General features: G+C 41.9%; 2 protein-coding genes across 23 annotated transcripts in view; one reads left to right on the top strand and one right to left on the bottom strand.

Moving 5' to 3' along the window:
* The window catches only part of TGS1 (trimethylguanosine synthase 1), a 51,180-nt gene extending 48,724 nt beyond the window's left edge, over positions 1-2,456 (bottom strand). For all 4 annotated transcript variants that reach the window (XM_005563334.4, XM_005563336.4, XM_065519240.2 and 1 more), the window contains exon 1: positions 2,167-2,456. In XM_005563334.4, coding sequence (XP_005563391.2) covers positions 2,167-2,267 — 101 coding nt within the window. In that variant the 5' untranslated portion in view covers positions 2,268-2,456. The remainder of the gene's footprint in view (positions 1-2,166) is intronic.
* Positions 2,457-2,507: 51 nt separating this feature from the next.
* Positions 2,508-24,013, top strand: part of TMEM68 (transmembrane protein 68) — a 38,883-nt gene continuing 17,377 nt past the window's right edge. For 7 of the 19 annotated variants that reach the window (XR_012416433.1, XR_010577285.1, XM_015454871.3 and 4 more), the window contains exons 1-4: positions 2,508-2,652; positions 13,681-13,725; positions 14,952-15,345; positions 22,165-22,332. Coding sequence is in view for 15 of the 19 variants with exons in the window: in XM_015454871.3 (XP_015310357.1) it covers positions 15,021-15,345; positions 22,165-22,332 (493 nt within the window). In the remaining 4 variants the exon portion in view is untranslated. Of the gene's footprint in view, positions 2,895-6,730; positions 6,752-13,680; positions 13,726-14,951; positions 15,346-22,164; positions 22,333-24,013 lie in introns of those variants that run through there. The other 12 variants (XR_012416434.1, XM_065519245.1, XM_065519244.1 and 9 more) reach the window with 6 other exon arrangements.

Here is a 24,013-nt window from a genome sequence, read left to right as displayed (position 1 = left end):
TCGGCCTCCCAAAGTGCTGGGATTACAGGCTTGAGCCACCGCGCCCGGCCCATCTCTTCTTGTCTTTAAAAAGTGTTGGAATTCCTCAAAGATGGATCCCACTCCCCCACACTTCATTAATGGGTTTAATTACTATCTAAGGCTAAATGGCTCAAGTTTTTAGAACTAGCCCAGACTTCTCCAGTGCTCCAAATCAATATATCTAACTACTTATACTCTTGGTTATCTCACAGGTACTCCCAAATCAAAACATATAAAATCAAACTCATGATCTCATCTTCGTTGACCCAAAATAAAACCCATGATTCTCCAGTTATCCCTACCTCAGTGAAAGGCAGCAATACAATTCAATCCCCACTCCCAACAAGTTTTCTCTTATCTTTCCACGTTTCTCCATTTCTACTGCCATCTATCCTAATTCAAGTCACCATAATCTCTTGCCTAAACAATGGTCTTAAGTGGTTCTCTTCCTCCAAACAATCCTCCACACTGTGGCCTGAGTAGTATTTTAAATATGCAAATCTGATCGCGTCATTCCCCAGCTTAAGGTTTTCCTATAGTCTACAAAGTCCTGCAGGTTTTGACCCTGCCCACCGTGCACACCCTATCTTCTTTCTTTCCCAGTCTTTTTTTCTTTTTTCTTTTTTTTTTTTTTTGGTGGGGGGACAGGCTCTGTCATCCAGGCACGACAATGGCAAACTGCAGCCTGGATCTCCTGGGCCCAAGAGAGCCTCCGGCCTAAGCCTCCCGATTAGCTGGGACTACAAGCATGTGCCACCACAGCTGGCTACTTTTTTTTTTAAAAAAACTTCAGTACAGATGAGGTGTGGTTATGTTGCCCAGGCTAGTCTCCAACTTCTGGGCTCAAGCGATCCTCGCTCCTCGGCCTCCTAAAGTGCTGGGATTATAGGCGTGCACAACCGTGCCCGCCGTTCCTCCCAGCCATTTTGTTCAGTTTGGCAGGCTTTCTTTTGCTCCCTCAAGGCCTTTACTGAGTTCAGCCTGCAGAGAACGCTTCCTCCCACTGAAACTTACGCCAATTTATTCCCGTTAGACCTCTCTGCAAAAGCTACTTCCTCAAAGAAACTTCTGTGACCCCTGGAAAAACTTACTTGTTTTCACAGCACCCTGCACTCCTCTCTCATGGCACTTATAACTATAACCAACCAAGTAATAATGTAACCAATTGTCTTAATATTGATCTTCTTTGCTAGGAAGTAAACTCAAGACAAGTAGGGACAGAATATCTTGTACCTCCGTGCCTACCAGCATACTTGATATACAAGAGCACAAAAAACATTTTCAGAATGATTGTATGATTACATGCATGCCTGACTAAAAAGGCTACAATACTTTTTACATTAAATTTAACACGCTTAACTTCTTTTTGCGTTTTCAAATTACTCCACAAAATTACACGAGAAAAATGAATTCCTTCAAACTTAAAACCTACTATATTAAACTATATTAAAAGTCTATCACATAAAATTCAACTCCACAAGATTTAACTCTAACAAAATAAGCATGTGAGATTAATATACCCGTTATAGAGATTCAAGTGGCTTAACTCACGCATTTAATATAAAGAAAACAATTCCTAAAATTCTCTTGACGGTATTTTTCCTGCATACTAGCTCTTTTCCATGTAGGGCAATTTTTACCTGATACAAAGATTTCCCCAAAATAAAGATATCACAAAAACTGATGTAAATATAGTTGTCTTTTATCTCAACTAGTTTGAAGTTTTAATTATGTGCATCTGGGCTTAAGTAGATTTTCAGGTTTAAAAAAAGACGTTAACCAAAGCAAGTCACTCAACTTTAAACTTTCACTTTATGACATCATATCCACTAGAGATTTCATTTTACATGTAGCTTTCCCCCAATTTTTAAATGTCCCCTCGATTTACAAACGTGAGATGGCATATAGCACCTACGACATTTTTTCATAGCAGCCTAACAAGTAGATGTAGTCCTTCACTTAAAAATAACGGCAGTGGGCGACCACTCCGTCATGTCTGAGGGTTTTGTTTTTCTTAAACATCATCGTGCCCAAGGGTCAGATGCTCTGGCTGGTTTCAGAGATAAATTACAACTACGTTTGCAATACCTACATTTCTGGGTAATGACTGTGCTAGAAAATGAAGAGATTCTCGTTTCTACTTACTCTACAAATGCCCTGGAGCAAAGGCACAGGATCTTAGAATCTTCCCGCTCCTCAATGAAGAGAAACATTTCCGCCACGCGGCTCCACTTCTCGCAGCACATTTTACCACTTCTGAGGCAGCTCTGCCGTTCGCACCCCGGGTCGCGCCTGCCGGGCCTCGGCTCGGTTACTGGAGACCTAAACCAGGCCTCGCCGGCAAGTCCTGGATGAGAAGTTAGGAACCGGCCAGGGGCCGCTCGCGCCGAGAGCTAGCCCGGACGCCGCCGCCGGAAGTGGCTCCGAGCCGCCACGGGAAGGGGCGGGACCACGAGCGGTGTCACCCCCATCGCGGCCCGGCCTGCAGCCTCCGCTTGACTTTTTCACACGGGTAGCTTAGGAGGAATCCGCCGCGCAAATCTGTCCGCCCCCTTGGCCATTGAGCCCCCGAAGAGCTTCTGTCGCCGCTCTAGGGTAAAGGAGAGCTGCTCCTGCCCCCGCCTTTCTGAGGTGCGTCGGCCCCCGCGCTTCTCCCGCTCGGGCGTCGGGTCTGGCGGGGCTGGGAGCGGCTGAGGCCGCGCGCGTCCAGTCTCCCAGAAGCCGCCTCGGAATCCCCAGTCTCTGCGCGGGCAGGCTCGGCTTCCCGCTGGGTTCCGTCGCCAGAGTGGCCGGGTGTGGAGATCCTTCCTCTTCTGGGTCAAATGAGCCTGCTCTTCCCGCCCCTCTTCTCCCCTCGCGCTCTAAAACCTTCGGTTCGGCGAGTTTCATCCTAACGCTTCTGGTGGGGCGAGGCGTCTCTAGCCTCACTAGAGGCCTCTAGGCTTGCCCATTGGCTTCGCTGGTTCCGGGACCCAGGTCGAGCGTCCAGTGTAAAAGCCGAGGGGAAGTGTGTGGTGATCCCGAGAGTGTAGGGGGAAGGCCGCGTGGGTAGAGCGTTCGTATCCAGACCGATCAGGCTTGGAATCCTGGTCCTAACCTGTGACCTGGGCAGGCGACTTCACCTTTCTGAGCCTACCTTTGATCACCTGTGAAATGGGGATGATTAATAGTAACTACTACATGAGGCTGCAGGGAGAACTAAACGAAACGGTGTATATTACACCTTTCTTTTGTGCTCTTAATCGTTGGCGTCGGTTTGGACCTTGTAGGCGCCAAGTGCTGTCTTGGTCCCTGGGGTTTGCAGCCTGTAAAACAGGTCTCTGCCTTCAAGTTACTAATTATCTAATAAGAAAAAAACGTTCATGTGCGCATAAATAGGATGGAGCAAATGGAAACAGCAGCATTGCTGGATCTGTAAAAAGCAGTATTTGGTGTGTGGTATCCATGGAGGCTGCACTGGCAGCTTCTTCAGAGACAAGCTCAGACTTGAGAAGTTGGAGCGCTTAGGACGTGGTTGGTGCTACGAAATGCCAAAATAGTATTCGTACTTCTTTAGAACTATATAAAAACTGAGCTAATATTCAGGCATTTTGAATGGTCACTAGCATTTTGGCCACATTTACTAGTTAGTGGAAGTATGCATTTTCAAATGTTTATGCCCACCTCCTCACTACTGCCCTGCTTTGAGGTCAGAGATGGACTGATTTTGGTGGTTCAAGAAGATAGGAGTGCTGCACAGTTACAGATATACCAGTATAGATGTGCAGCATTACTGGGATGAGTAGCTGGGTTACGATAATAAGGGTAGAACAGTAATTATGAAACAGAGTGTAAGATTTTAGCTAGAAGTTGGGCATTCTAGGATTAAAAAAAGTCTTGAAGGGTCATTTGTATCAACCTCGAGTTTAAAGCTTGAAATAAAAAAAGTATTAAAGCTAAACGGATTAGCTTTACCAGCTATCTTGACAAATATTAAACTGCAGCTTTATTCATGGTTTGAAGTAGAAGTCTTATTCAGTAAAACAGTGCTTGCCTCTGTTAAACCATTATTAAACATGCAGAAAGGAAACAGGAAAACTTGTGTTTCAGTGACTATATCTTTTAATTGGCATTTTCAGAATGTTTTCAATGTGGCTTATGTACTGAAAGTAAAATGGAAAAGTACTGGTAATGGGTGTTCAAAATATATCTTCCTTCCTTCCTTCCTTCCTTCCTTCCTTCCTTCCTTCCTTCCGTCCGTCCTTCCATCCTTCCTTCCATTCTTCCTTCCTTTTTTTTTGAGACGGGATCTTGCTCTGTCACCCAGGCTGGAGTGTAGGGGCGCGATCTCGGCTCACAGCAACCTCCGCCTCCCAGGCTCAAGCAATCCTCCCACCTCAGCCTCCCGAGTAGCTGGGGCTACAGGCATGCCACCATGCCCGCCAAACTGTGTGTGTGTGTGTGTGTGTTTGTGTTTTGTAGAGACAAGGTTTTGCCATATTGCCCAGACTGGTCTTGAACTCTTGGGCTCAAGTGATTTGCCTGCCTCAGCCTCCCAAAGTGTTAGGATTATAGGCATGAGTCACTGAACCCAGCCTAAAATAGATACACTTTCTTAAGGTTTTATTGAAAGCCAAAAAATTCTCTGTTCTGATGTATTAATTTTTGAAATACTCTGATTTTAACCATCTATAAGGTCCATATCCTCACCATCAATGTCAATATGGTGATATTTGAGCTTGTCAACTTTTTTTTTTTGGAAATGGAGATTCCCTCTTTTTGCCCAGGCTGGAGTGCTATGGTGCGATCTTGGCTCACTGCAACTTCTGCCTCCCGGGTTCAAGTGATTCTCCTGCCTCAGCCTCCCAAGTAGCTAGGATTACAGGCATGTGCCACCACACCTGGATAATTTTGTGTTTTTAGTAGAGACAGGGTTTCTCCACATTGGTCAAGCTGGTCTCGAACTCCTGACCTTAGGGGATCCTCCCGCCTATGCCTCCCAAAGTGCTGGGATTACAGGCCTGAGCCACCGCGCCCGGCCTTGTCTACTTGTTTTTACAAAAGTTACATGATTTCTAGATAGGGAAATTAAGCTACTTCATATATAATGCATTAGACTATGTTTATTTTAGATTTTTAGGGACAGGGGGCAGTAGAAAATAGCCTGGAATTTTGGTAACTAAAATATTGTATTTCCCCCAAAACATCTTCTAATACATAGAGTTTTGGGTTTTTTTTTCTACCCTCTGAGACAGGGTCTTGCTCTATTGTCCAGGCTGGAGTATAGTGGTGTGATCATTATAGCTCACTGCAGCCTTGACTCTGTGGGCTCAAGCAATCCTCCTGCCTTGGCCTTCTGCGTAACTGCAACTTACAGGAACGTGCCACCATGCCTGGCGAACTTTTAATTTTTTTGGTAGAGACAGGGTTTCACTATGTTGCCCCCAGGCTGGTCTCAAACTCCTGAACTCAAGCAGTCCTTCCACCTTGGCCTTGAAAAGTATTGGAATCACATGAGCCACCCTGGCCCATGTCATTTTTCTTGGATTGAAATAAAGTGATAAGGAATCAGTTACATCTCAAGGTAAATTGACCGGGAAGGGGAAGGGCCAGGCAGAAGTATAGGGAAGACAGAAATTGCAATCTTAATATTTTCAGTCTTTCTGTCAAGAGGGAAAAAGAGAGATATATCAAAGAAAGTGTATTGGAAGCCAGACCAGGAGGTAAGAGGACTAAATCTTAATTTTAGTTCTTGGCTTTTACTGAATTAGTTTAGTAATTTTAAGCAAGCAAACTTGGCTTTCTGTATTTACTTTTTTTGTTATCTGCACAATTAAGGGGTTGCATTCATTGAGATTTAAAGACACTTTATCATATTATCAAAAGTAAGTGCTACATTTTACCTACTGAAAAGCATTTTATTCAAATTCCTGTGATAGTTCCCTAGTAGCAGGTTTTAGGATACCATTTTGATCCAGATTTTTATTAAAGATTTAGATGAGGCCAAGTGGCATGGCTCACGCCTGTAATCCGAGCACTTTGGAAGGTGGAGGCGAGCAGATTACTTGAGGCCAGGAGTTCCAAACAAGCCTGGCCAACATGGCGAAACCCCATGTCTACTAAAAATACAAAAATTAGCTGGATATAGTGATGCTTGCCTGTAGTCCCAGGTACTCGGGAGGCTGAGGTATGAGAATTGCTTGAGCCTGGGAGGTGGAGGTTGCAGTGAGCCGAAATGGAGCCACTGCAGTCCAGCCTGGGTGACAGAGCGAGACTCTGTCTCAAAAAAAAAAAAAAAAAAAAAAGTTTTAGATGAACACAGTTCAGTTGTATATTTAGCCAGCATTTGTTAGGTGCCTACTATGTGCCAGAAAGTATTCTAAGTGTTTTTCGTATGTTTTCTCAGATAACTATCTATTTTATTTACTGATATATTTAGAATAGTGTCTGGCACAAACTTCTCTGGGCCATCCACTTGTACATTGTATCCTGTCCCCTTTGGCCTAGTCAAGGACAGAGCTCTAACAATTATCTCCTCTCCTACATCATCCATTTCTCTCTCCCATTGATGAATTATCATTGACATTGAGCATGGCTATGTTTTCTCCTACCTTTTTTTTTTTTTTGAGATGGGAGACTCGCTCTGTCCCCGAGGCTGGAGTGCACTGTCAGAATCTCGGCTTACATAACCTCTGCCTCCTGGGTTCAAGCAATTCTTGTGCCTCAGCCTCCCAAGTAGCTGAGACTACAGGTATATACCATCATGCCTGGCTAATTTTTGTATTTTTAGTAGAGACAGGGCTTTACCATTTTGGCCAGGCTGGTCTTGAACTCCTGACCCGAAGTGATCCACCCACCTTGGCCTCCCAAAGTGCTGGGATTACAGGCATGAATCACTGTGCCTGGCCTTTTTTTTTTTTTTTTAAAGACAGAATCACTTGCTGTTTCACTGAGGCTGGAGTGCAGTAGCTTGATCATGACTCACTGCAGCTTCTACCTCCCAGGCTCAAGTGATACTCCCCCTTCAGCCTCCCAAGTAGCTGGGACCACTGGTACGTGCCACCATGCCCGGCTAATTTTTAATTTTTTTTTCTTTTTGAGTGGAGTCTCACTCTATTGTCCAGGCTGGAGTGCAGTGTCATGATCTCGGCTCACTGCACTCTCTGCCTCCTGGGTTCAAGCCATTCTCGTGCGTCAGCCTCCTGGGTAGCTGAGATTACAGGAATGCACCACCACATCTGTCTAATTTTTACATTTTTAGTAGAGATGGGGTTTCACTGTATTACCAAGGCTGGTCTTGAACTCCTGACCTCTAAGTGATTTGCCCCCCGTTTTGGCCTCCCAAAGTGTTGGGATTACAGGTGTGAGGCACCGCACCTGGCCTAAATTTTTTTTTAGAGATGAGTTTTTACTGTATTGCCTGGCTGGTCTTGAACTTATGGTTTCAAGTGAGCCTCCTGCCTCAGTCTCCCAAAGTGCTGAGATTATAGGTGTGAGTTACCATGCCTGGCCTCTATCTTAAAAGCAGCAGCTGCAGCAGCAGCAGCAGCAACAGCAAGGAACAACTCACCTGTGTTCCCTTCTAGATACCCACCTGTTTCCTCTGTGAGTTTTTATATTTGCTGTTTCCAATTCCTTTTCTCCCATTCATTCTTGAACTTCAAGGGTAAAGGGGAGCGGCTTCTGTCCTCTCCAGCCAAAGTGTTTTGCTCCCCACGATACCAAAACAGCTCTTATCAGGGTTTGCCAGTTTCCTCTGTGTTGTAAAATCCAGTGATCAATTATCATTTGTTTCTTTTTTTTTTTTTAAAGCTATCTCCTACAGGAAGGAAGTGATCTCTTACCTTACTAGGCCTGTCAGCAGCATTTAAAACAGCAGAATATACCTTCCTTCTTGAAGTTCTTACTTCCAGGATACTACTGCTACAAGGAGGAAGCTGGCTTGTCATTGTCTTCCCAATTTCTAAATTGTTGGGTGCCTCAAGACTCAGTCCTGGAAATTCTTTTTTTTGAGACTGAGTTTTACTGTTGTTGCCCAGGCTAGAGTGCAGTGGCATGATCTCGGCTCACTGCAACCTCCGCCTCCCAGGTTCAAGTGATTCTCCTGCCTCAGCCTACCGAGTAGTTGGGACTACAGGCGTGTACCACCACGCCCGGCTAATTTTGTATTTTTGGTGGAGACGGGGTTTCTCCATGTTGGTCAGGCTGGTCTCGAACTCCCGACCTCAGGTGATCCTCCCGCCTCGGCCTCCCAAAGTGCTGGGATTACAGGTGTGAGCCACTGTACCTGGCCAGAAATTCTTTTTTACTCTGTATTTGTTCCCTGGAGGGATTTTCTGTAGTTCCATGGTTTGAAATATTGTCTATATGCTACCAATTCCTAGATTTATATCAGGGCCATCCACTTATACCCTATATCCTATTCCTGATCTTCTGCTAAACTACTGATGTCCAGCTGCCTACTTAATGTCTTCATTTGGATGTCCAGTAGACATCTTAAACTTAACATGTTTAAAGTGGAATTCTTGATCTCCATCCCACTCTCAAACCTGTTCTTCCTGCAACTCCGTTTTTTTAGAAGCAAGCAAATAATGATGATAATGATGATAGCAATAGTTAATGCTTATATGGCAGAAAGCACTCCTCTAAGAGTTTTTTAACAAGTAATCTTCACGATAGCTTTATTAGGTAGATGCTGTTATTTTTATTTTACAGATGAAGAAACTGAGGCAGAAAGATATTTAAGTACTTGCTAGGTCACACGGTAAGTGGCAGAGTCTCCCAGGATACAAACCCAGGTTGCCAAAACACCATATAATTATCTCAGATTCTACATCAGTTTATTAGCAAATCCTGTTGGCTTTATCTTCAAAATATATCCAGAAACTGACCATTTCCTACTGCCTTCCCTCTGCCACATGTATGTAAGCCACTTTCATCACTTATCGCAATTATTGCAATAACTTCCTACTTGCTCCCTGTGCAGTATATTCTCAACACAGCAGCCACTTAAAACCCAAACCAGGCAACCTCACCCTTCTGCTCAGTGCCCTCTGATGCCTTCTCCATCTCACTTAGATAAAAGCATGCATAGAAAGCTCTATGGTGTTGCCTCTCTGGTCCATTTCCGAGTGCCCTCCCTGTCACTTTCTCAGCCTGGCATCCTTGCTGCTCCTCAGGCCACACCAAGTGCACATATTTTGCACTTGCTGTTCATTTAGCTAGGAATCTCTTCCCCTAAGTATCCACACGGTTTGCCTCCTTACTTCCTCAGGTTTCTGCTCAAAAATATCTTTTAGAGAGGTCTTCCCAGAATGCCCTATATAACATAGCAACCCCCTCCTTTCCCCTATTCCTGTGCCTGACATAGAACTCTATATTCTTCTTTTTTTTTTTTTTTTTTTTTTTTGAGATGGAGTCTTGCTCTGTCGCCCAGGCTGGAGTGCAGTGGCCGGATCTCAGCTCACTGCAAGCTCTGCCTCCTGGGTTCAGGCCATTCGAACTCTATATTCTTCTTACACTGCTGTTTATCTATCTCCCTAGCACCTGTCATCATCTGACCTAGTATGTATTTACTAGTTCTTTGTTTATTGTCTATCTTCCCCCTCTAGGATGTAAGCCACTTAAGGGTGTAGACTTTGCTTTATTTGCTTCTGAGGAAATGCTTGGTATATATTAGGATACATAGCTGCTAAATAGGTCTTTATAGAATGATTTATCATCTTCATTTTCAGAGAAACAATGAGACACAGAGAGATGTAACTTGCTTAAGGTTGTAAAGCCAGTATTCCAGTATGTGCAGTCTGGCTCCTGAGCCCATTCATGTCATCCACTGTGTTCCTGAAACAGACCGAAAGGATGGGCTATGTCTTAGCCCATCCCATGAAAGTTAATAAGCAGATTAGATGTATAATCTTTGCTGGACTCAAAAAGGTTTTTTTCAAGTGCAGTTTGTAGAGATGTAGAAAATAGTAGCATATTTTTAGCTGAATGAGTTAGCATGATAGAGTTACCAAAAAAGCTGCTGTGATTCTGTGAATGATAGTGATAGCAAACATGTAACAGTGATTACATGTAAGGTATTGTGCCTAGAACAATCTTTACACAGATTAGCCCATTTAATCACAGTAATCTCATGAGGTAGATAGGATTATTATCCTAGTTTTATAGGTTTTAGCAAACCGAGGCACAGGGGTTACCATACATGGTATTGTCAGTATCAGATATCTGGAGTCAGCAACTTGGAGTGGTCTTGAGTGCCGAAAGGTTAAGAAACCAGGGGCTGATAAGTGGTTGAAAGAATTAAGGATTCTGACTGGAGAAGGAATTTTGTGGCTCATGGCAGCTGTTTTTAAACTTACAAGGTTGTTTAGTGGAAGAGGGTCTGTGGTACAGAACTAGGTCCAGTAGGGAAAAGTTACCGGGGAATAAGTATAAGGAAGACCTTTTTAGTAGTTCTGATAGATGGTTGTGGAGACTGAATGGGACACCTTTTGAGTTTCTGTTCTGAAAGGGTTTAAATCAAAATCAAGTTTGAATGGCCATTTGTAGGCAGGGTTCTTACATACAGCAGTGTTAAGGGACTACTAGGTCTCAACAAAAGTTTACACGTAGTCCACTCACTGGATCTCTGCCTGTACTGTGACCCTCTTCCCATTACTGTGTTCTTTAAGTATGTATAATCAATCACAATGTAGATTAGGAGGATAAGAGGTGTAATTCTATTACCAGTTTGTCTGGGGAGGTCTGAAACAAAGTTTTTAAATCACAGAATTTGGCCTGGTGTGGTGACTCACAACTGTAATCCCAGCAATTTGGGAGGGCGAGGTGGGCAGATCACATGAGGCCAGGAGTTGGAAACCAGTCTGGACAACATGGTGAAACCCTGTCTCTCCTAAAACTACAAAAATTAGCCGGGCGTGGTGGTGCATGTCTGTAATCCCAGCTACTTGGGAGGCTAAGGCACAAGAATCATTTGAACCCAGGAGGCAGAGGTTGCAGTGAGCCACTATACTGTAGCCTGGGTGACAGAGTGAGACTCTGTCTCAAAAGAAAGAGAAATCACAGGATTTTACTATCCTGTTAAAAATTGATAATGTGGGCTGGGCGTGGTGGCTCACGCCTGTAATCCCAGCACTTTGGGAGGCTGAGACGGGCAGATCATGAGGTCAGGAGATTGAGAACATCCTGGCTAACACAGTGAAACCCTGTCTGTACTGAAAAAATACAAAAAAGTTAGCCAGGTGTGGTGACGGGCGCCTGTGGTCCCAGCTACTCGGGAGGCTAAGGCAGGAGAATGACGTGAACCCGGGAGGCAGAGCTTGCAGTGAGCACCACTGCATTCCAGCCTGGGTGACAGAGCGAGACTCCTTCTCAAAAAAAAAAAAAAAAAAAAGGAAATGTGACTAGATTATTGTAGGAAATTTTATTAAGCAGTAGTTAGGGTCAGATCATAAAAATGCTGATTGGTTTTCAGGGCTAGGAAAAGCTGCTTTTAACATATATGAGGGGTTATGTATTTCGTTAATTTATTAACAACATTTAAAAGCTCTTTTTAAGTTGAGCTATAATTTACCATAGCATTCACTATTTAAAAGTGTATAGTTCAGTGGGTTTTAGTATATTTACAAGATTTTACAACCATTACTACTAATTCCAGAACATTTTCATTATCCCAAAGATACCTCTGTTTCTTCCATTAACAGTCACTCTTCATTCTCCCCTCCCCAGCCCTGACAACCACTTAATTTTTCTGTCTGTATGGATTAGCCTGCTCTGGGTATTTAATAGAAATGGAATCATACAGTATGTGACTTTTTTGAGGCTGGACAACATCCTATTGTATGTATATGCCACATTTTATTTATCCACTCAGTTGTTTCCACTCTTTGAGTATTATGAATAATGCTGCCGTGAACATTTGTGTACAAATTTTTATGTGAATACATATTTTCAATCGTTTTGTGGATATATACCTAGGAATAGAATTGCAGGGTCATATGGTAACTCTGTTTAGCTTTTTGAGGAACTGCCACACTGATTTCCACAGCAGCGACCCCATTTTACATTCCCATGAGTAGTATAGGAAATTCTAAATTCTCTACATCATCATCAAGTACTTGATAATTTCCATTTTTGGTGATTTTCTGTAGCTATCCTAGTGGGAAAAGCTCTCATTTTAAAAAGTATTACATTTCAGCTGGGTGCAGTGGCTCACACCTATAATCTGAGCCCTTTGGGAGGCCGAGGCGGGTGGATCACCTGTCAGAAGTTCACGACCAGCCTGGCCAACATAGCAAAACCTCATCTCTATTAAAAGTACAAATAAAAAAAAAATTAACCAGCCGTGGTGGTGCACACCTGTAGTCCCAGCTACTCGAGGGTCTGAGGCAGGAGAATCACATGAACCCGGGAGGCAGTGGTTACAGTGAGCCAAGATTGCCACTGCGCTCCGGTCTGGGCGACAGAGCGAGAATCTGTCTCAAAAATAAAATTAAGAATAATTAAATAAAAGTTTTAGATTTTGATATATTGCATTCTAAATGATCAAACATGGGTAAATTATAGTGATTTGACTTTTTTATTTTTATTTTTTGAGATGGAGTTTCACTCTTGTTGTCCAGGCTGGAGTACAATGGTGCAATCTCAGCTCACTGCAACCTCCACCTCCCAGGTTCAAGCGATGCCTCAGCCTCCCGAGTAGCTGGGACTACAGGTGTGCACCACCACTCCTGGCTAATTTTGTATTTTTGGTGGAGATGGAGTTTCACCATGTTGGTCAGGCTGGTCTCAAATCCCCAACCTCAGGTGATCCGGGTGCCTCGGCCTCCCAAAGTGCTGGGATTACAGGCGTGAGCCACTGCACCCGGCCAGTGATTTGGCTTTTTATGTGGATTGATTAGATTATGATATAAATAAAGCCCAAGTTGTGGGCTCAATGTTTGCTATGTTCATCTCCCGTTACCATAACAGACCCAGACTTCTCACAAGTAAATGCTATTGGTTACAAAGAAGTTAGATGAAATGTTTCATTCCTGGGAGAACAAGTCAGTGCCTGCCTTCCTAATAAGCCAGTTAGCAAGATAATCTTGGAATAAAAACAATAAGTTTTTCTTACATGTACGTCTCCTCCTCTCCTTTCATCCTTTGCTTTCACGTATTCACTTTTTGCCTCAGATACAAAGGACTTGAGATAATTTTCAGTGAGATTATATAGTATGGAATAATGATAAAATAGCTGTAAGAATAGAATCAAAGTATGGAGAAAGGAAATCTTTTGTAGGAAAATATTATCATAGGGCTAATATAATTGTGTAATTGAATATTATGTTTCACCTTCAGCTTATCTGGCAAAGTTACTAAAAAGAATCATAGTCAGTTATACATTTTCATACTTTTTCTCCTAAGAAACAAAGCTTTTGAAAGCTTTGTTTAAAAAAAATTCTTAGGTGGGGCTCTGTATAGTGACACTAAACAGTATAGAGTTGTCCTCACCAAAGCAATGATAGCATGAATGTACTTTTTAATTGTAATATACCAGTGTGGGCCTGTAATCATATTTCCCAAACATTTATGAATGTCTCTTGCTGTTGATTTTATAGAAATTCTAATTTTAGGTATTAATGATTATCTTTTTTTCTTAGTAATTTATTTCTTACATTTGTTTACTGTGCTTTCCAGAATACAGACATTGAAGTTTGGGACAAGATATTTATCTAACTTCTGGTAAGTCAAATAACTGTTTTAGAGAGTGAATTCATAAAATAATTATACAGCTATATTTTCAGTCATTTAAGATTTAAGATAAAAGCAGTACTGATAAATTTTTATTGCATAATGAACTTTTTTGTAAATCTGTTTCTCTATTTAAAAAAAAATCCATAAATGTATGTCATCATTTCCTAAAGAATTGGCTTACTTTTACTGAATTAGATAGATATTGATGTTTTCTTTTGTGCAAAGTTATCTCAATATGGCTGGGCACGGTGACTGATGCCTGTAATCTCAGCACTTCGGGAGGCTAAGGTGGGTGGACCACTTGAGGTCAGGAGTTTGGGACCAGCCTGGCCAACATAGTGAAACCCTGTCTCTCCTAAAAATACAAAAATTAGCCAGGCGTGGTGACACATGCCTGTAGTCCCAGCTACTCGGGATGCTGAGGCAGAAGGATTGCCTGAACCCGGGAGGCGGAGGTTGCAGTGACCGAGATCGTGCCACTGTTCTCCATCCTGGGCAACAGGGTGAGACTCCATCTCAAAGAAGAAAAAAAAAAAAGTGATCTCAATATGACCTGGTTTAAGATCTAAGTTTTCAACATGATCCAGTTAAGATAGGAGTCAAATTATTAAAATCAATCTGAAATTGTTATCCTCATCAGCTTTATTTTCTTCTCTTTTTTTTTTTTTTTTTTTTTTTTGAGACGGAGTCTTACTCTGTCGCCCAGGCTGGAGTGCAGTGGCCGGATCTCAGCTCACTGCAAGCTCCGCCTCCCGGGTTTACGCCATTCTCCTGCCTCAGCCTCCCGAGTAGCTGGGACTACAGGCGCCCACCACCTCGCCCGGCTAGTTTTTTGTATTTTTTAGTAGAGACGGGGTTTCACCGTGTTAGCCAGGATGGTCTCGATCTCCTGACCTCGTGATCCGCCCGTCTCGGCCTCCCAAAGTGCTGGGTTTACAGGCTTGAGCCACCGCGCCCGGCTTTCTTCTCTTAATTATAGCTTTATTTTCTTCTCTCAATTATAGTGAATTATTTCAAAAGCTAAACATGACACACTTCATGAACAGCTAGATGAAACCTTATAATTTTCACATTTAAATCTGCAACAAAGTTAACCATTAACCATCTACTCATTTTTGGTATTAAGAAATGACTCTATATACTATTTAAGTAGAGTAAAACATTTAACTTTATAGCTGTGGAGAAAATAACGCTGGATTATTTTTCTCTTCTAGTGTCAAAATTAACGACCTGCTATGGCAATGAAGAAAGAAACTGAATTTGTCATTTTCACCTAAAGAAAAATGATAGACAAAAATCAAACCTGTGGTCTAGGACAGGATTCTGTGCCCTATATGCTTTGTCTGATTCACATACTCGAAGAATGGTTTGGTGTGGAGCAGTTGGAGGACTATTTGAATTTTGCAAACTATCTCTTGTGGGTTTTTACACCACTAATACTTTTAATACTTCCTTACTTTACTATCTTTCTTCTCTACCTTACCATTATTTTCTTACACATTTATAAGAGAAAGAATGTATTAAAAGAAGCCTACTCTCATAATTTATGGGATGGTGCAAGGAAAACGGTGGCAACTCTGTGGGATGGACATGCAGCCGTTTGGCATGGTAAGCAAGGATACTTTCACCTCTGTGTTGCCATTCATACGTGTTGCATTGGAACTGTGTTACCTTCCATTTTATTGATTGAGAAGATCCTGAAAAATACAATAGAAGTGGTATTTACTATTCCCTGTTATCTGTTTGCATGCATTGTACATATGCATGTGTCTTTCTTAAAATGAGTTTTCCCATAGACATTAGTTTCTATTAAACAACCATGCAGCACTATAGACTATAAGCTGAAATATGAAAATTTATATTTAAAACATCTAAAAGAGTAAGAGACTAATTAAAGCTATAGAAACTGCTTTAAAAATGCTTCATTTGGCTGGGTGCGGTGGCTCATGCCTGTAATCCCAGCACTTTGGGAGGCAGAGGCAGGTGGATCACGAGGTCAGGAGATCGAGACCATCCTGGCTAGCATGGTGAAACCCCGTCTCTACTAAAAATACAAAAAAAGTTAGCCGGGCATGGTGGTGGGCACCTGTGGTCCCAGCTACTCGGGACGCTGAGGCAGGAGAATGGTGTGAACCCGGGAGGCGGAGCTTGCAGTGAGCCGAGATTGTGCCACTGCACTCCAGCTTGGGTGACTGAGCAAGACTCTGTCTCAGAAAAAAAAAAAAAAAAAGCTTCAATTATTTAGCGTTTACTTCTGTTCAAAATAAGTTTGACTTTACCAGTGTGGATTTAATAAAATGAAATATTAAATAATATTACATTAAATATAATTTGCATACCAAAATTTACGCATTTTCTGTTGATTCATTCCTGGGGTTGGTGTGTCTTTCTGAATAAATAAAATAGCAATAGGTTTCTCTCCAGGATAGTCATTCTTTTCTTTATTACTCAAGAAATTTTGATGTTGTATACTTAATGATTGGTGGTTCTTCTTTGTTTGGCCATCATGAAAATTGCCCTCTGGTTTTTAAGTGTTTAGTGTTTCACTCTACCAACTTTTACTTCATTATTCTACCAATACCTAGTTTGTTGGTCTCTTTTGTTTTTAGACTACACAGAAATACTGAAGGTTCAATAGCCATGTAACAAACATTGGCTTTCTGTATTATGTTGTTGAGCATCAAAGTGGTTTCATAGAAGGACATGGAAGGAAGCACAGACTTTAAAATGACGCTTGAGGATATATATCACTGAACTATTAGGCTGCTATTAGTAGAAATCACCACCAATGACATGCTTATTACACTAATGTGTGTTGTCATTTTAATACTACATACATATTTAACGAACCTACAAATTTTTTTTGAGCACCTACTATGCCAGACACTGTCAAATGCTTAACATAAATTAACTGCTTTAAGTCTCATAACATAATGGAGTCTATGTGGTACCCCGATTTTACTCATGAGGAAATTGAGGCACAGAGAGGTTGTTATTTGCCCAGGGTATACTAGGAATAGAGCCAGGTTACGACCCCAGATACCTGGGAGTATACATTTGAGAGAGCTCTTGGAGGTAAAATAGACAGAACTTGGAGACTGAGTGTAGAGTCTTGAGGGAGGAGGAGTTAAAGTGCAGTAAGATTTCTACTGCTAGACAGGGAAACATGAACAGGAAGTGCTCCAAGTAATAGCAACCACGTGAGCAGAAGCACAAAGGTGGAAAAGTACTCTGGGAGCCACAGTTAGTTCATATGATATATGAAATAATGTAATGTCACTTCATAGGCAATGGGGGCCTCAAGGGGCTTGAAAGTGTTGGACTAGAGTGGTATTGCACTGATACTTTCTCAGCAGGGAGTAGTATGATCACATCTGTTTTAAGAGTGACACATTTAAATAGTACTAGGTTTTCATGTTTACTGGCACTATAGTAAACTTTAAAAAAAAAATATTTGATTAATTGGGTTTTTCCGCTTTCAACCAGGTGGTTTGGTATTATGTGAATAGTTCAATTGTTTATTATTTTAAAAAATACTCTGTAAAGCCAGAGAGAACCTCGGTAATATTCTATATAGAATCCTTCAAAGGAGTTTCTTTATTGCTCAGAAAATGTATTTGATGGGACAATTGATCCTCAGACAAACTCAGTGACTGTTTTGTAGAGCTTAAAGTAAATTGAATTACTTGAGTTAGAATTATATAATTGGAAAGAAATGATATAATATGGAAACATAAAATCTCGGAATATCGTTAAATTATTTTTCAAAACATTCTCAAGTCCATTTGAGTAGCTTATTTCATACTAGAATCACAGTTATCATACTTAATGTAATCTGTTTTGTGAAGATCTTTTTTTTTTTTTTGAGACGGAGTCTCGCTCTCTCGTCCAGGCTGGAGTGCGGTTGCCGGATCTCAGCTCACTGCAAGCTCCGCCTCCCAGGTTCACGCCATTCTCCTGCCTCAGCCTCCCGAGTAGCTGGGACTACAGGCGCCCGCCACCTCGCCCGGCTAGTTTTTTGTTTTTTTTAGTAGAGACGGGGTTTCACTGTGTTAGCCAGGATGGTCTTGATCTCCTGACCTCGTGATCCGCCCACCTCGGCCTCCCAAAGTGCTGGGATTACAGGCGTGAGCCACCGCGCCCGGCGTGAAGATCTTATAAACTACTTTAGAAATGTATTTCCTGCTCTGAAATTTAGACTGAAGTCTTTATTTTTTGAATGTTTATTTCTTAGCTGATCAGACAGGAATACACTTAAGGAAAGAAACAGACTGATATTTTCAGATTTCTATATTCTGGACTTTAGTTTTGTCTTCTATACAAATGGCAGCCTTTCTAGAGACAGCTGTTCTATGTGGAGGAATATGGCCCTAAGAACTTACTTTCCTATTACAACCACTCTAGATTTCCTTCTTTTTCACGCTTTTTCTTTGATCCTGATTCTGCCCTTGATCTCTGGATGCTCACTTTTTTCTTTTTGCCAGGACCAGTGGAGGCCATGGTCTGTAATGGTGTGTCTGACAGTGGTGACATGGGAAGGGAATGTGGATTTTATGGCTAGTGCCATGATCACCATTTTATTCACTCCTTAGAATATCTTGACTTCCCAACTTCTGTAATCAAATACATAGGATATTTTCCTCTGAGGCATAGGTGGATCTTACTTAAATCTTTTCTATTCCCTACTAACTGCCAACAGTACAGCGCTGCTGTAAGAAATAAATTTGTTGGCCTTGGTAGCCATATAGAGGACAGCAGGCAGGTAATGTTAGCGAAGGGAGGAGAACAAACAGCCAGCCTGGAACTGGGCATATGTTAGCAGGAAGCTTCCAGATATCATCCTCTCTCCAGGTCCACCACCTTTCATCCTGTCGTTTACTCCCACTGCTGAAACCCTTTCTTCCATTTACAGAGACGTAAAATAGGGCTTGCAGTGTGGAAGGAAGGGGCGGGGATGGCATGAGCCTCTGATCTTGCTTCTACTACAGGACAGAGATTTTCTTGTAATCTAGTTCAAATCTGTGATTAAAGTTTTTCCCCCACATGTAATAAGGTTGTACAAAATCATTTTTTTTTTTTCATGAATAGAATGAGGACATTTCTAAGGAATTGTTTAAATACATAAAAATGAAGTCTTACGTTTGTGAATTAACTTAAAGTTTACAGCATTGTGGTATCTGTGTATATGTAACAGTGTAAATGGTATTTTATTTTACATTGGGTCACTAATAATTTTTCCTGTTTTAAAAATATGTATTTTTTATTTTTATTTATATTTACTTAGGGTTGAGACAGAGTCTCTCTTGTGTCCCAGGCTGGAGTGCAGTGGTGTGAGCTCAGTTCACTGCAACCTCCGCTTCCCAAGTTCAAGCGATTCTCCTGCCTCAGCCTCCCGAGTAGCTGGGACTATAGGCGCATGCCACCACACCTGGCTAATTTTTTTATTTTTAGTAGAGACAGGGTTTCACCATGTTGGCCAGGCTGGTCTCGAACTCCTGACCGCAGGTGGTCCTCCTGCCTCACCCTCCCAAAGTGCTGGTATTATAGGCATGAGCCACTGTGCCCGGCCTGTATTTACTTAAAATTTTTTTTTTTGGTAGAGACAGGGATTTCACTGATTTGCCCAGGCTGATCTTGAACTCCTAGCCTCAAGCAATCCTCCTGCCTTGGCCTCCCAAAGAACTGGCATTACAGGCTTGAGCCATCACACCTAGCCTACTGTTTCTGTTTTTATTGATGAATTATTTTATGACTCATTTTTAAATTTACTGTAGGTCATGTTATCTCAGGGAAGTTGTAACTTATTTGATGGCTTCTGCAAATAAGGATGTTCTCATACTTAACCTCAGTAAACCCATTAAAATTGGAAAATTAACATTATTATGTTACTAACATCAAATCTTTAGAGCTCATTTAAGTTTACAGCCTTCCTGTTTGACTCTATTTTCTTATAGTTTCCATCTTTCTGCTGAAATTGCTAATCTGATTGCGCATGTATCCACCTTTTCCACTAGATCCTTTAAGTTTATTTATTTATTTTTATTTTTAGAGTCAGGGTCTCGCACTGTCACCCAGCCTGGAGTGCAGTGGCATGATCATAGCTCACTACAGCCTTCACCTTCTGGGCTCAAGCAATCTTCCCGCCTCAGCCTCCCAAGTAACTGAGACTACAGGCACATGCCACCATGCCCAATTAATTTTTTTACATTTTTGCAGAGGTGGGTCTTGCCGTGTTGCCAGGTTGGTCTCTTAACTCTTGGGCTCAAAAGTCCTACCACCTCAGTCTCCCAAAGTGTTGGGATTACAGGCTTGAGCCACTGCATTCCCCTTTAACTTATTAATCATAGTTATTTTATAGTTTCCATCTGATAGTTTCAACATTTGGGTGTGTTAATTGTTTTAGCTCTTGACAGTGGGTTTTTTTTCTTGCTATTTTACATCATTTTTTAATTCAATTATGGCCATTGTAAAAGAACAATGGGTAAATAGTATTTATGACTGAGAATTGGCTCATAAATAGTATTTATGACTAAGAATCTGTTAGGCCACTGGCGGTTGGTTGGAGGTGGATTCAATCTACTGAGTGGTTGAACTGGATTTGGCTTTTATTGCTGCGCTGCAGCTACCTTCAGTTCAGCACAGACTTCAGACTCCTACTGTTATCTTGTGCATAGTGTAGGGCCTGAAGTAAAGGGATTTTTTTGGTTGTTTCTGCTCCACCTTCACTCCTGTATGCCTTTGCCACAGGAGGAGTCTCTTCATGCCCCTCCTGTGACCCCAGAAAAAGGTCGCCTTTGCTTATAACTCCACATGGGGGTACATGGGGACTCCTCACACCCCTTCTTCATGCCCCTGCCCTCATTCCCCCGGGAGCTGAGGTATAGCACTCCTCAGTTTTCAGGTTTAGCTAAAATCTTATTGGGCTCTTTATTCCTGGGGCTTAGGGGTGAGGCTTTCTGTGTTCCCTTCCCTTCTCCTTGTGTTGGGGGTTTTGTCATGGGAGCAAGTTTGCTGCCACTGCCTCCGTGGTAGATCTCTGATTTATGTCACTTAAGGACTCTGGGCCCCCCAGAGTTTCCTGCCACCCACCCCCACTGCGCAGCGGTAGATATTTTGCTTCTGCCCCTTCTCTAGAATAGTGAGCTTTTACCTGACACTGGGCTGGTGAGGGTGGAGGAGTGTGTGGGGAAGGGGAGTAGAGCTCTGCCCCTCCCAGCATTACATGCCTTTTGCATATACCCTTTTCTCAGAAGGAGTGAAAGGGTTTCCTGCCCCTTTCCCAGTGTCTGACAGATTTTGCTTCCATGAGAGAAAATTCCAGGAAATGAGTGGGGTTTTTTGTTCCCTGTACCATTAGCAGGGGCTCTCTTTACTCTCCAGCTTCACCTCTAATCTTTCTTGTGAGCACACACTGAGGTCTGTGGAGAAGTTGGAGAGTGACTACCTGGGGCTTCCAGAGATTCTACATTGAATACTAGCCCACCCTGGGACTTTAAGTATTTTTTAATGTGTCACTTCTTACCCACTTTTATGGCATCTGCCTCTTCCTCCCATTCTCAGTTTTTATCTTTCCTTAGAGGGGTTTATCACCCTTTGAAGTTCAGTTTGCCTGGTTGCCTTATGACCTCTGCTCTCTGATATGCTTAAGAAAAAAGATTTGTATTCCAGGCTTTTTCTCATTAGTAGGGTGGGAGTGATGTTCCCTTGTGGCTACAGAGTTTCTTTTATTAATAATACTCTCCTTGTTAATGTTTTCAACCCTCTCCTCTAACAGTGAAACCTGGCTCCCATTATTCTTGCTATGTTGACTCATTTGATCAGTGCCCCTGTGTGTTACCCATCTCCCATCATTGCTGCCTTCCCCTACAACTCATGGATGCCCTCTTCCTGCTTGTGCCAGGCTACCACTCTGCGCAGTGCCCTGGCTAGCCGCTCAGGCTGTGATGCCCCACACCAGGCCACCTGTTTTGGGCTCTGGCCCCTCCTGCCAGGCTGCTGCTGGTTGTGGATGCCCCCATTTCACTCAGGCTGTGACCCCCAAGCTTCTGTGACCCTTGCCTCCTCTCCTCCCCCTCAGCAGCCCCCTACCCTGTGATAGGCTGTCTTCTGTGTGGTACCCTCATGACTGCTTTGGCTGACTCCCCACTCCACGCCACCTGTGTTGGTGCCCTCCTTAGTGTCTGGTGCCAACACTCCAGGCCACCTCTCCAAACAGGTGTCCGCTTCACTGTGGCCCACCTAATGGCTGTAGGACTGATTTGTTCAAGAAAGAAAGAGAAGAGGAAAGAGAGGGAAGAAGGGGGAAAGGGGAAGAGAACCAGGAAGACTAGTGGACTTTTGTGAGAAAAGGCTGAGCTACCAACCATCCTTTAGTGTAAACAAATTAATGAATTTATCTTAAGTGTATGCATTTTGTCTTTTGAACAGGTTATGAAGTTCATGGAATGGAGAAAATACCAGAAGATGGACCAGCACTTATAATTTTTTATCATGGAGCTATTCCTATAGATTTTTACTATTTCATGGCCAAAATATTTATACACAAAGGCAGAACTTGCCGAGTAGTAGCTGATCACTTTGTCTTTAAAATTCCAGGTAAACTTTCACTGTAGATAGTAATGTAAAAATGTTTTATTAACAAAACCAAGTTATGTGATCATCTCTATCTTGAGCTCTCTAATGTCATTTGAAAAAGCTTTTTGCCTTTTTAGGGTGTATGTAACAAACTTGGAACTCTAATATGGGAATAGCTAATCATCCTTTTTAGGCAATATATCTAAAAATAAAGACATTGTGGCCAAAAATGTTAGCTCATTTTTTATTTCATACATTTTTAAATTGTTTATTTTTAAGTGAAAATTGTACTTTATGGTATACAACATAATGTTTTTTAAAAATGTTTTTAAATTTTCCTTTTTTAAAAAATATATTTTTATATATTAAGGGGGTATAAGTGCAGTTTTCTTAATGCATCTATTGTGTAGCGGTGAAGTCTGAGCTTCTAGTGTACCCATTAACTACATAGTGAATATCTACCCAATTAGTAATTTTTTCCTTTTTAAGCAGGTATTTACTTGTTATTTTTCTAAGTTGTGTCTTGAACTGTAACTTTAAAAACATAAATTGTGATTTTTGCCAATTTATATTTTGATTTAGAGTTCAGTTGATTTTTCATGTAATGAAGTTTTTCATGAAATACTGATTTTTGGAGTTTAATTTTGTTATAATTAGAGTTTGATAACTCTCAGTTTGATAGCAAATTAAAATTAGTTTGAAAAAAATAAAAAGTCATGATATATTTTGTCTTGACCGAGCACAGTGGCTCATGCCTGTAATCCCAGCACTTTGGGAGGACGAGGTGGGCAGATCACCTGAGGTCAGGAGTTGAAGACCAGCCTGGCCAACATGGTGAAACCCCGTCTCTACTAAAAATACAAAAATTAGTCCAGTATGGTGGCTAATAGGCCTGCTGTAGGCCCAGCTACTCGGGAGGCTGAGTCAGGAGAATCACTTGAACCTGGGAGGCGGAGATTACAGTAAGCTGACATCGTGCCACTGCACTCCAGCCTGTGCAACAGAGTAAGACTCTGTCTCAAAAAAAAAAAAAAAAAGATGTATTTTTGTCTTCACATAATATTATACTACCCTAAAGAATATATATATCATGTCTCTTATCATGTGTAACTTGCCTGATAAAATTTATAACAATAAGATTGAGTACTACATTATTTATATTTATTTATTTAGATATGGGGTCTTGCTATGTTGCCCAGGCTGGTCTCAAATTCCTTGCCTCAAGTGATCGTCCCACTGTGGCCTTCAAAAGGTTTGGGATTACAAGTGTGAGCCATTGCACCCAGCCGTGAAGATTACATTAAAAAAAATCTGTTTATAAAGGTCATATGTGTGTGTGTGTGTGTGTATATGTGTGTGTGTGTGTGTGTGTGTATATATTTCTATTTTATTTTATTTTTTTATTTTGAGACAGAGTCTTGCTCTGTCACCTGGGCTAGAGTGCAGTGGCACAATCTTGGCTCACTGCAACCTCTGCCTCCTGGGTTCAACCAGTTCTCATGCCTTAGCCTCCCAAGTAGTTGGGATTGCAGGCGCCTGTCACCAAACCTGTCTAATTTTTGTATTTTTAGTAGAGAGGGTTTTACCATGTTGTCCAGGTTGGTCTCGAACTCCTGACCCCAGGTAATATACCCACCTCAGTTTCCCAAAATGGGATTGTAGGCATGAGCTGCCATGCCTGGTTGGCCATATGTGTGTGTGT

The sequence above is a fragment of the Macaca fascicularis genome, chromosome 8, assembly GCF_037993035.2.
Source record: "Macaca fascicularis isolate 582-1 chromosome 8, T2T-MFA8v1.1".
Lineage (NCBI taxonomy): Eukaryota > Metazoa > Chordata > Mammalia > Primates > Cercopithecidae > Macaca > Macaca fascicularis.
The sequence above is the reverse complement of the archived record's forward strand: the minus strand, read 5'-3'. Positions and strand labels throughout refer to the sequence as shown.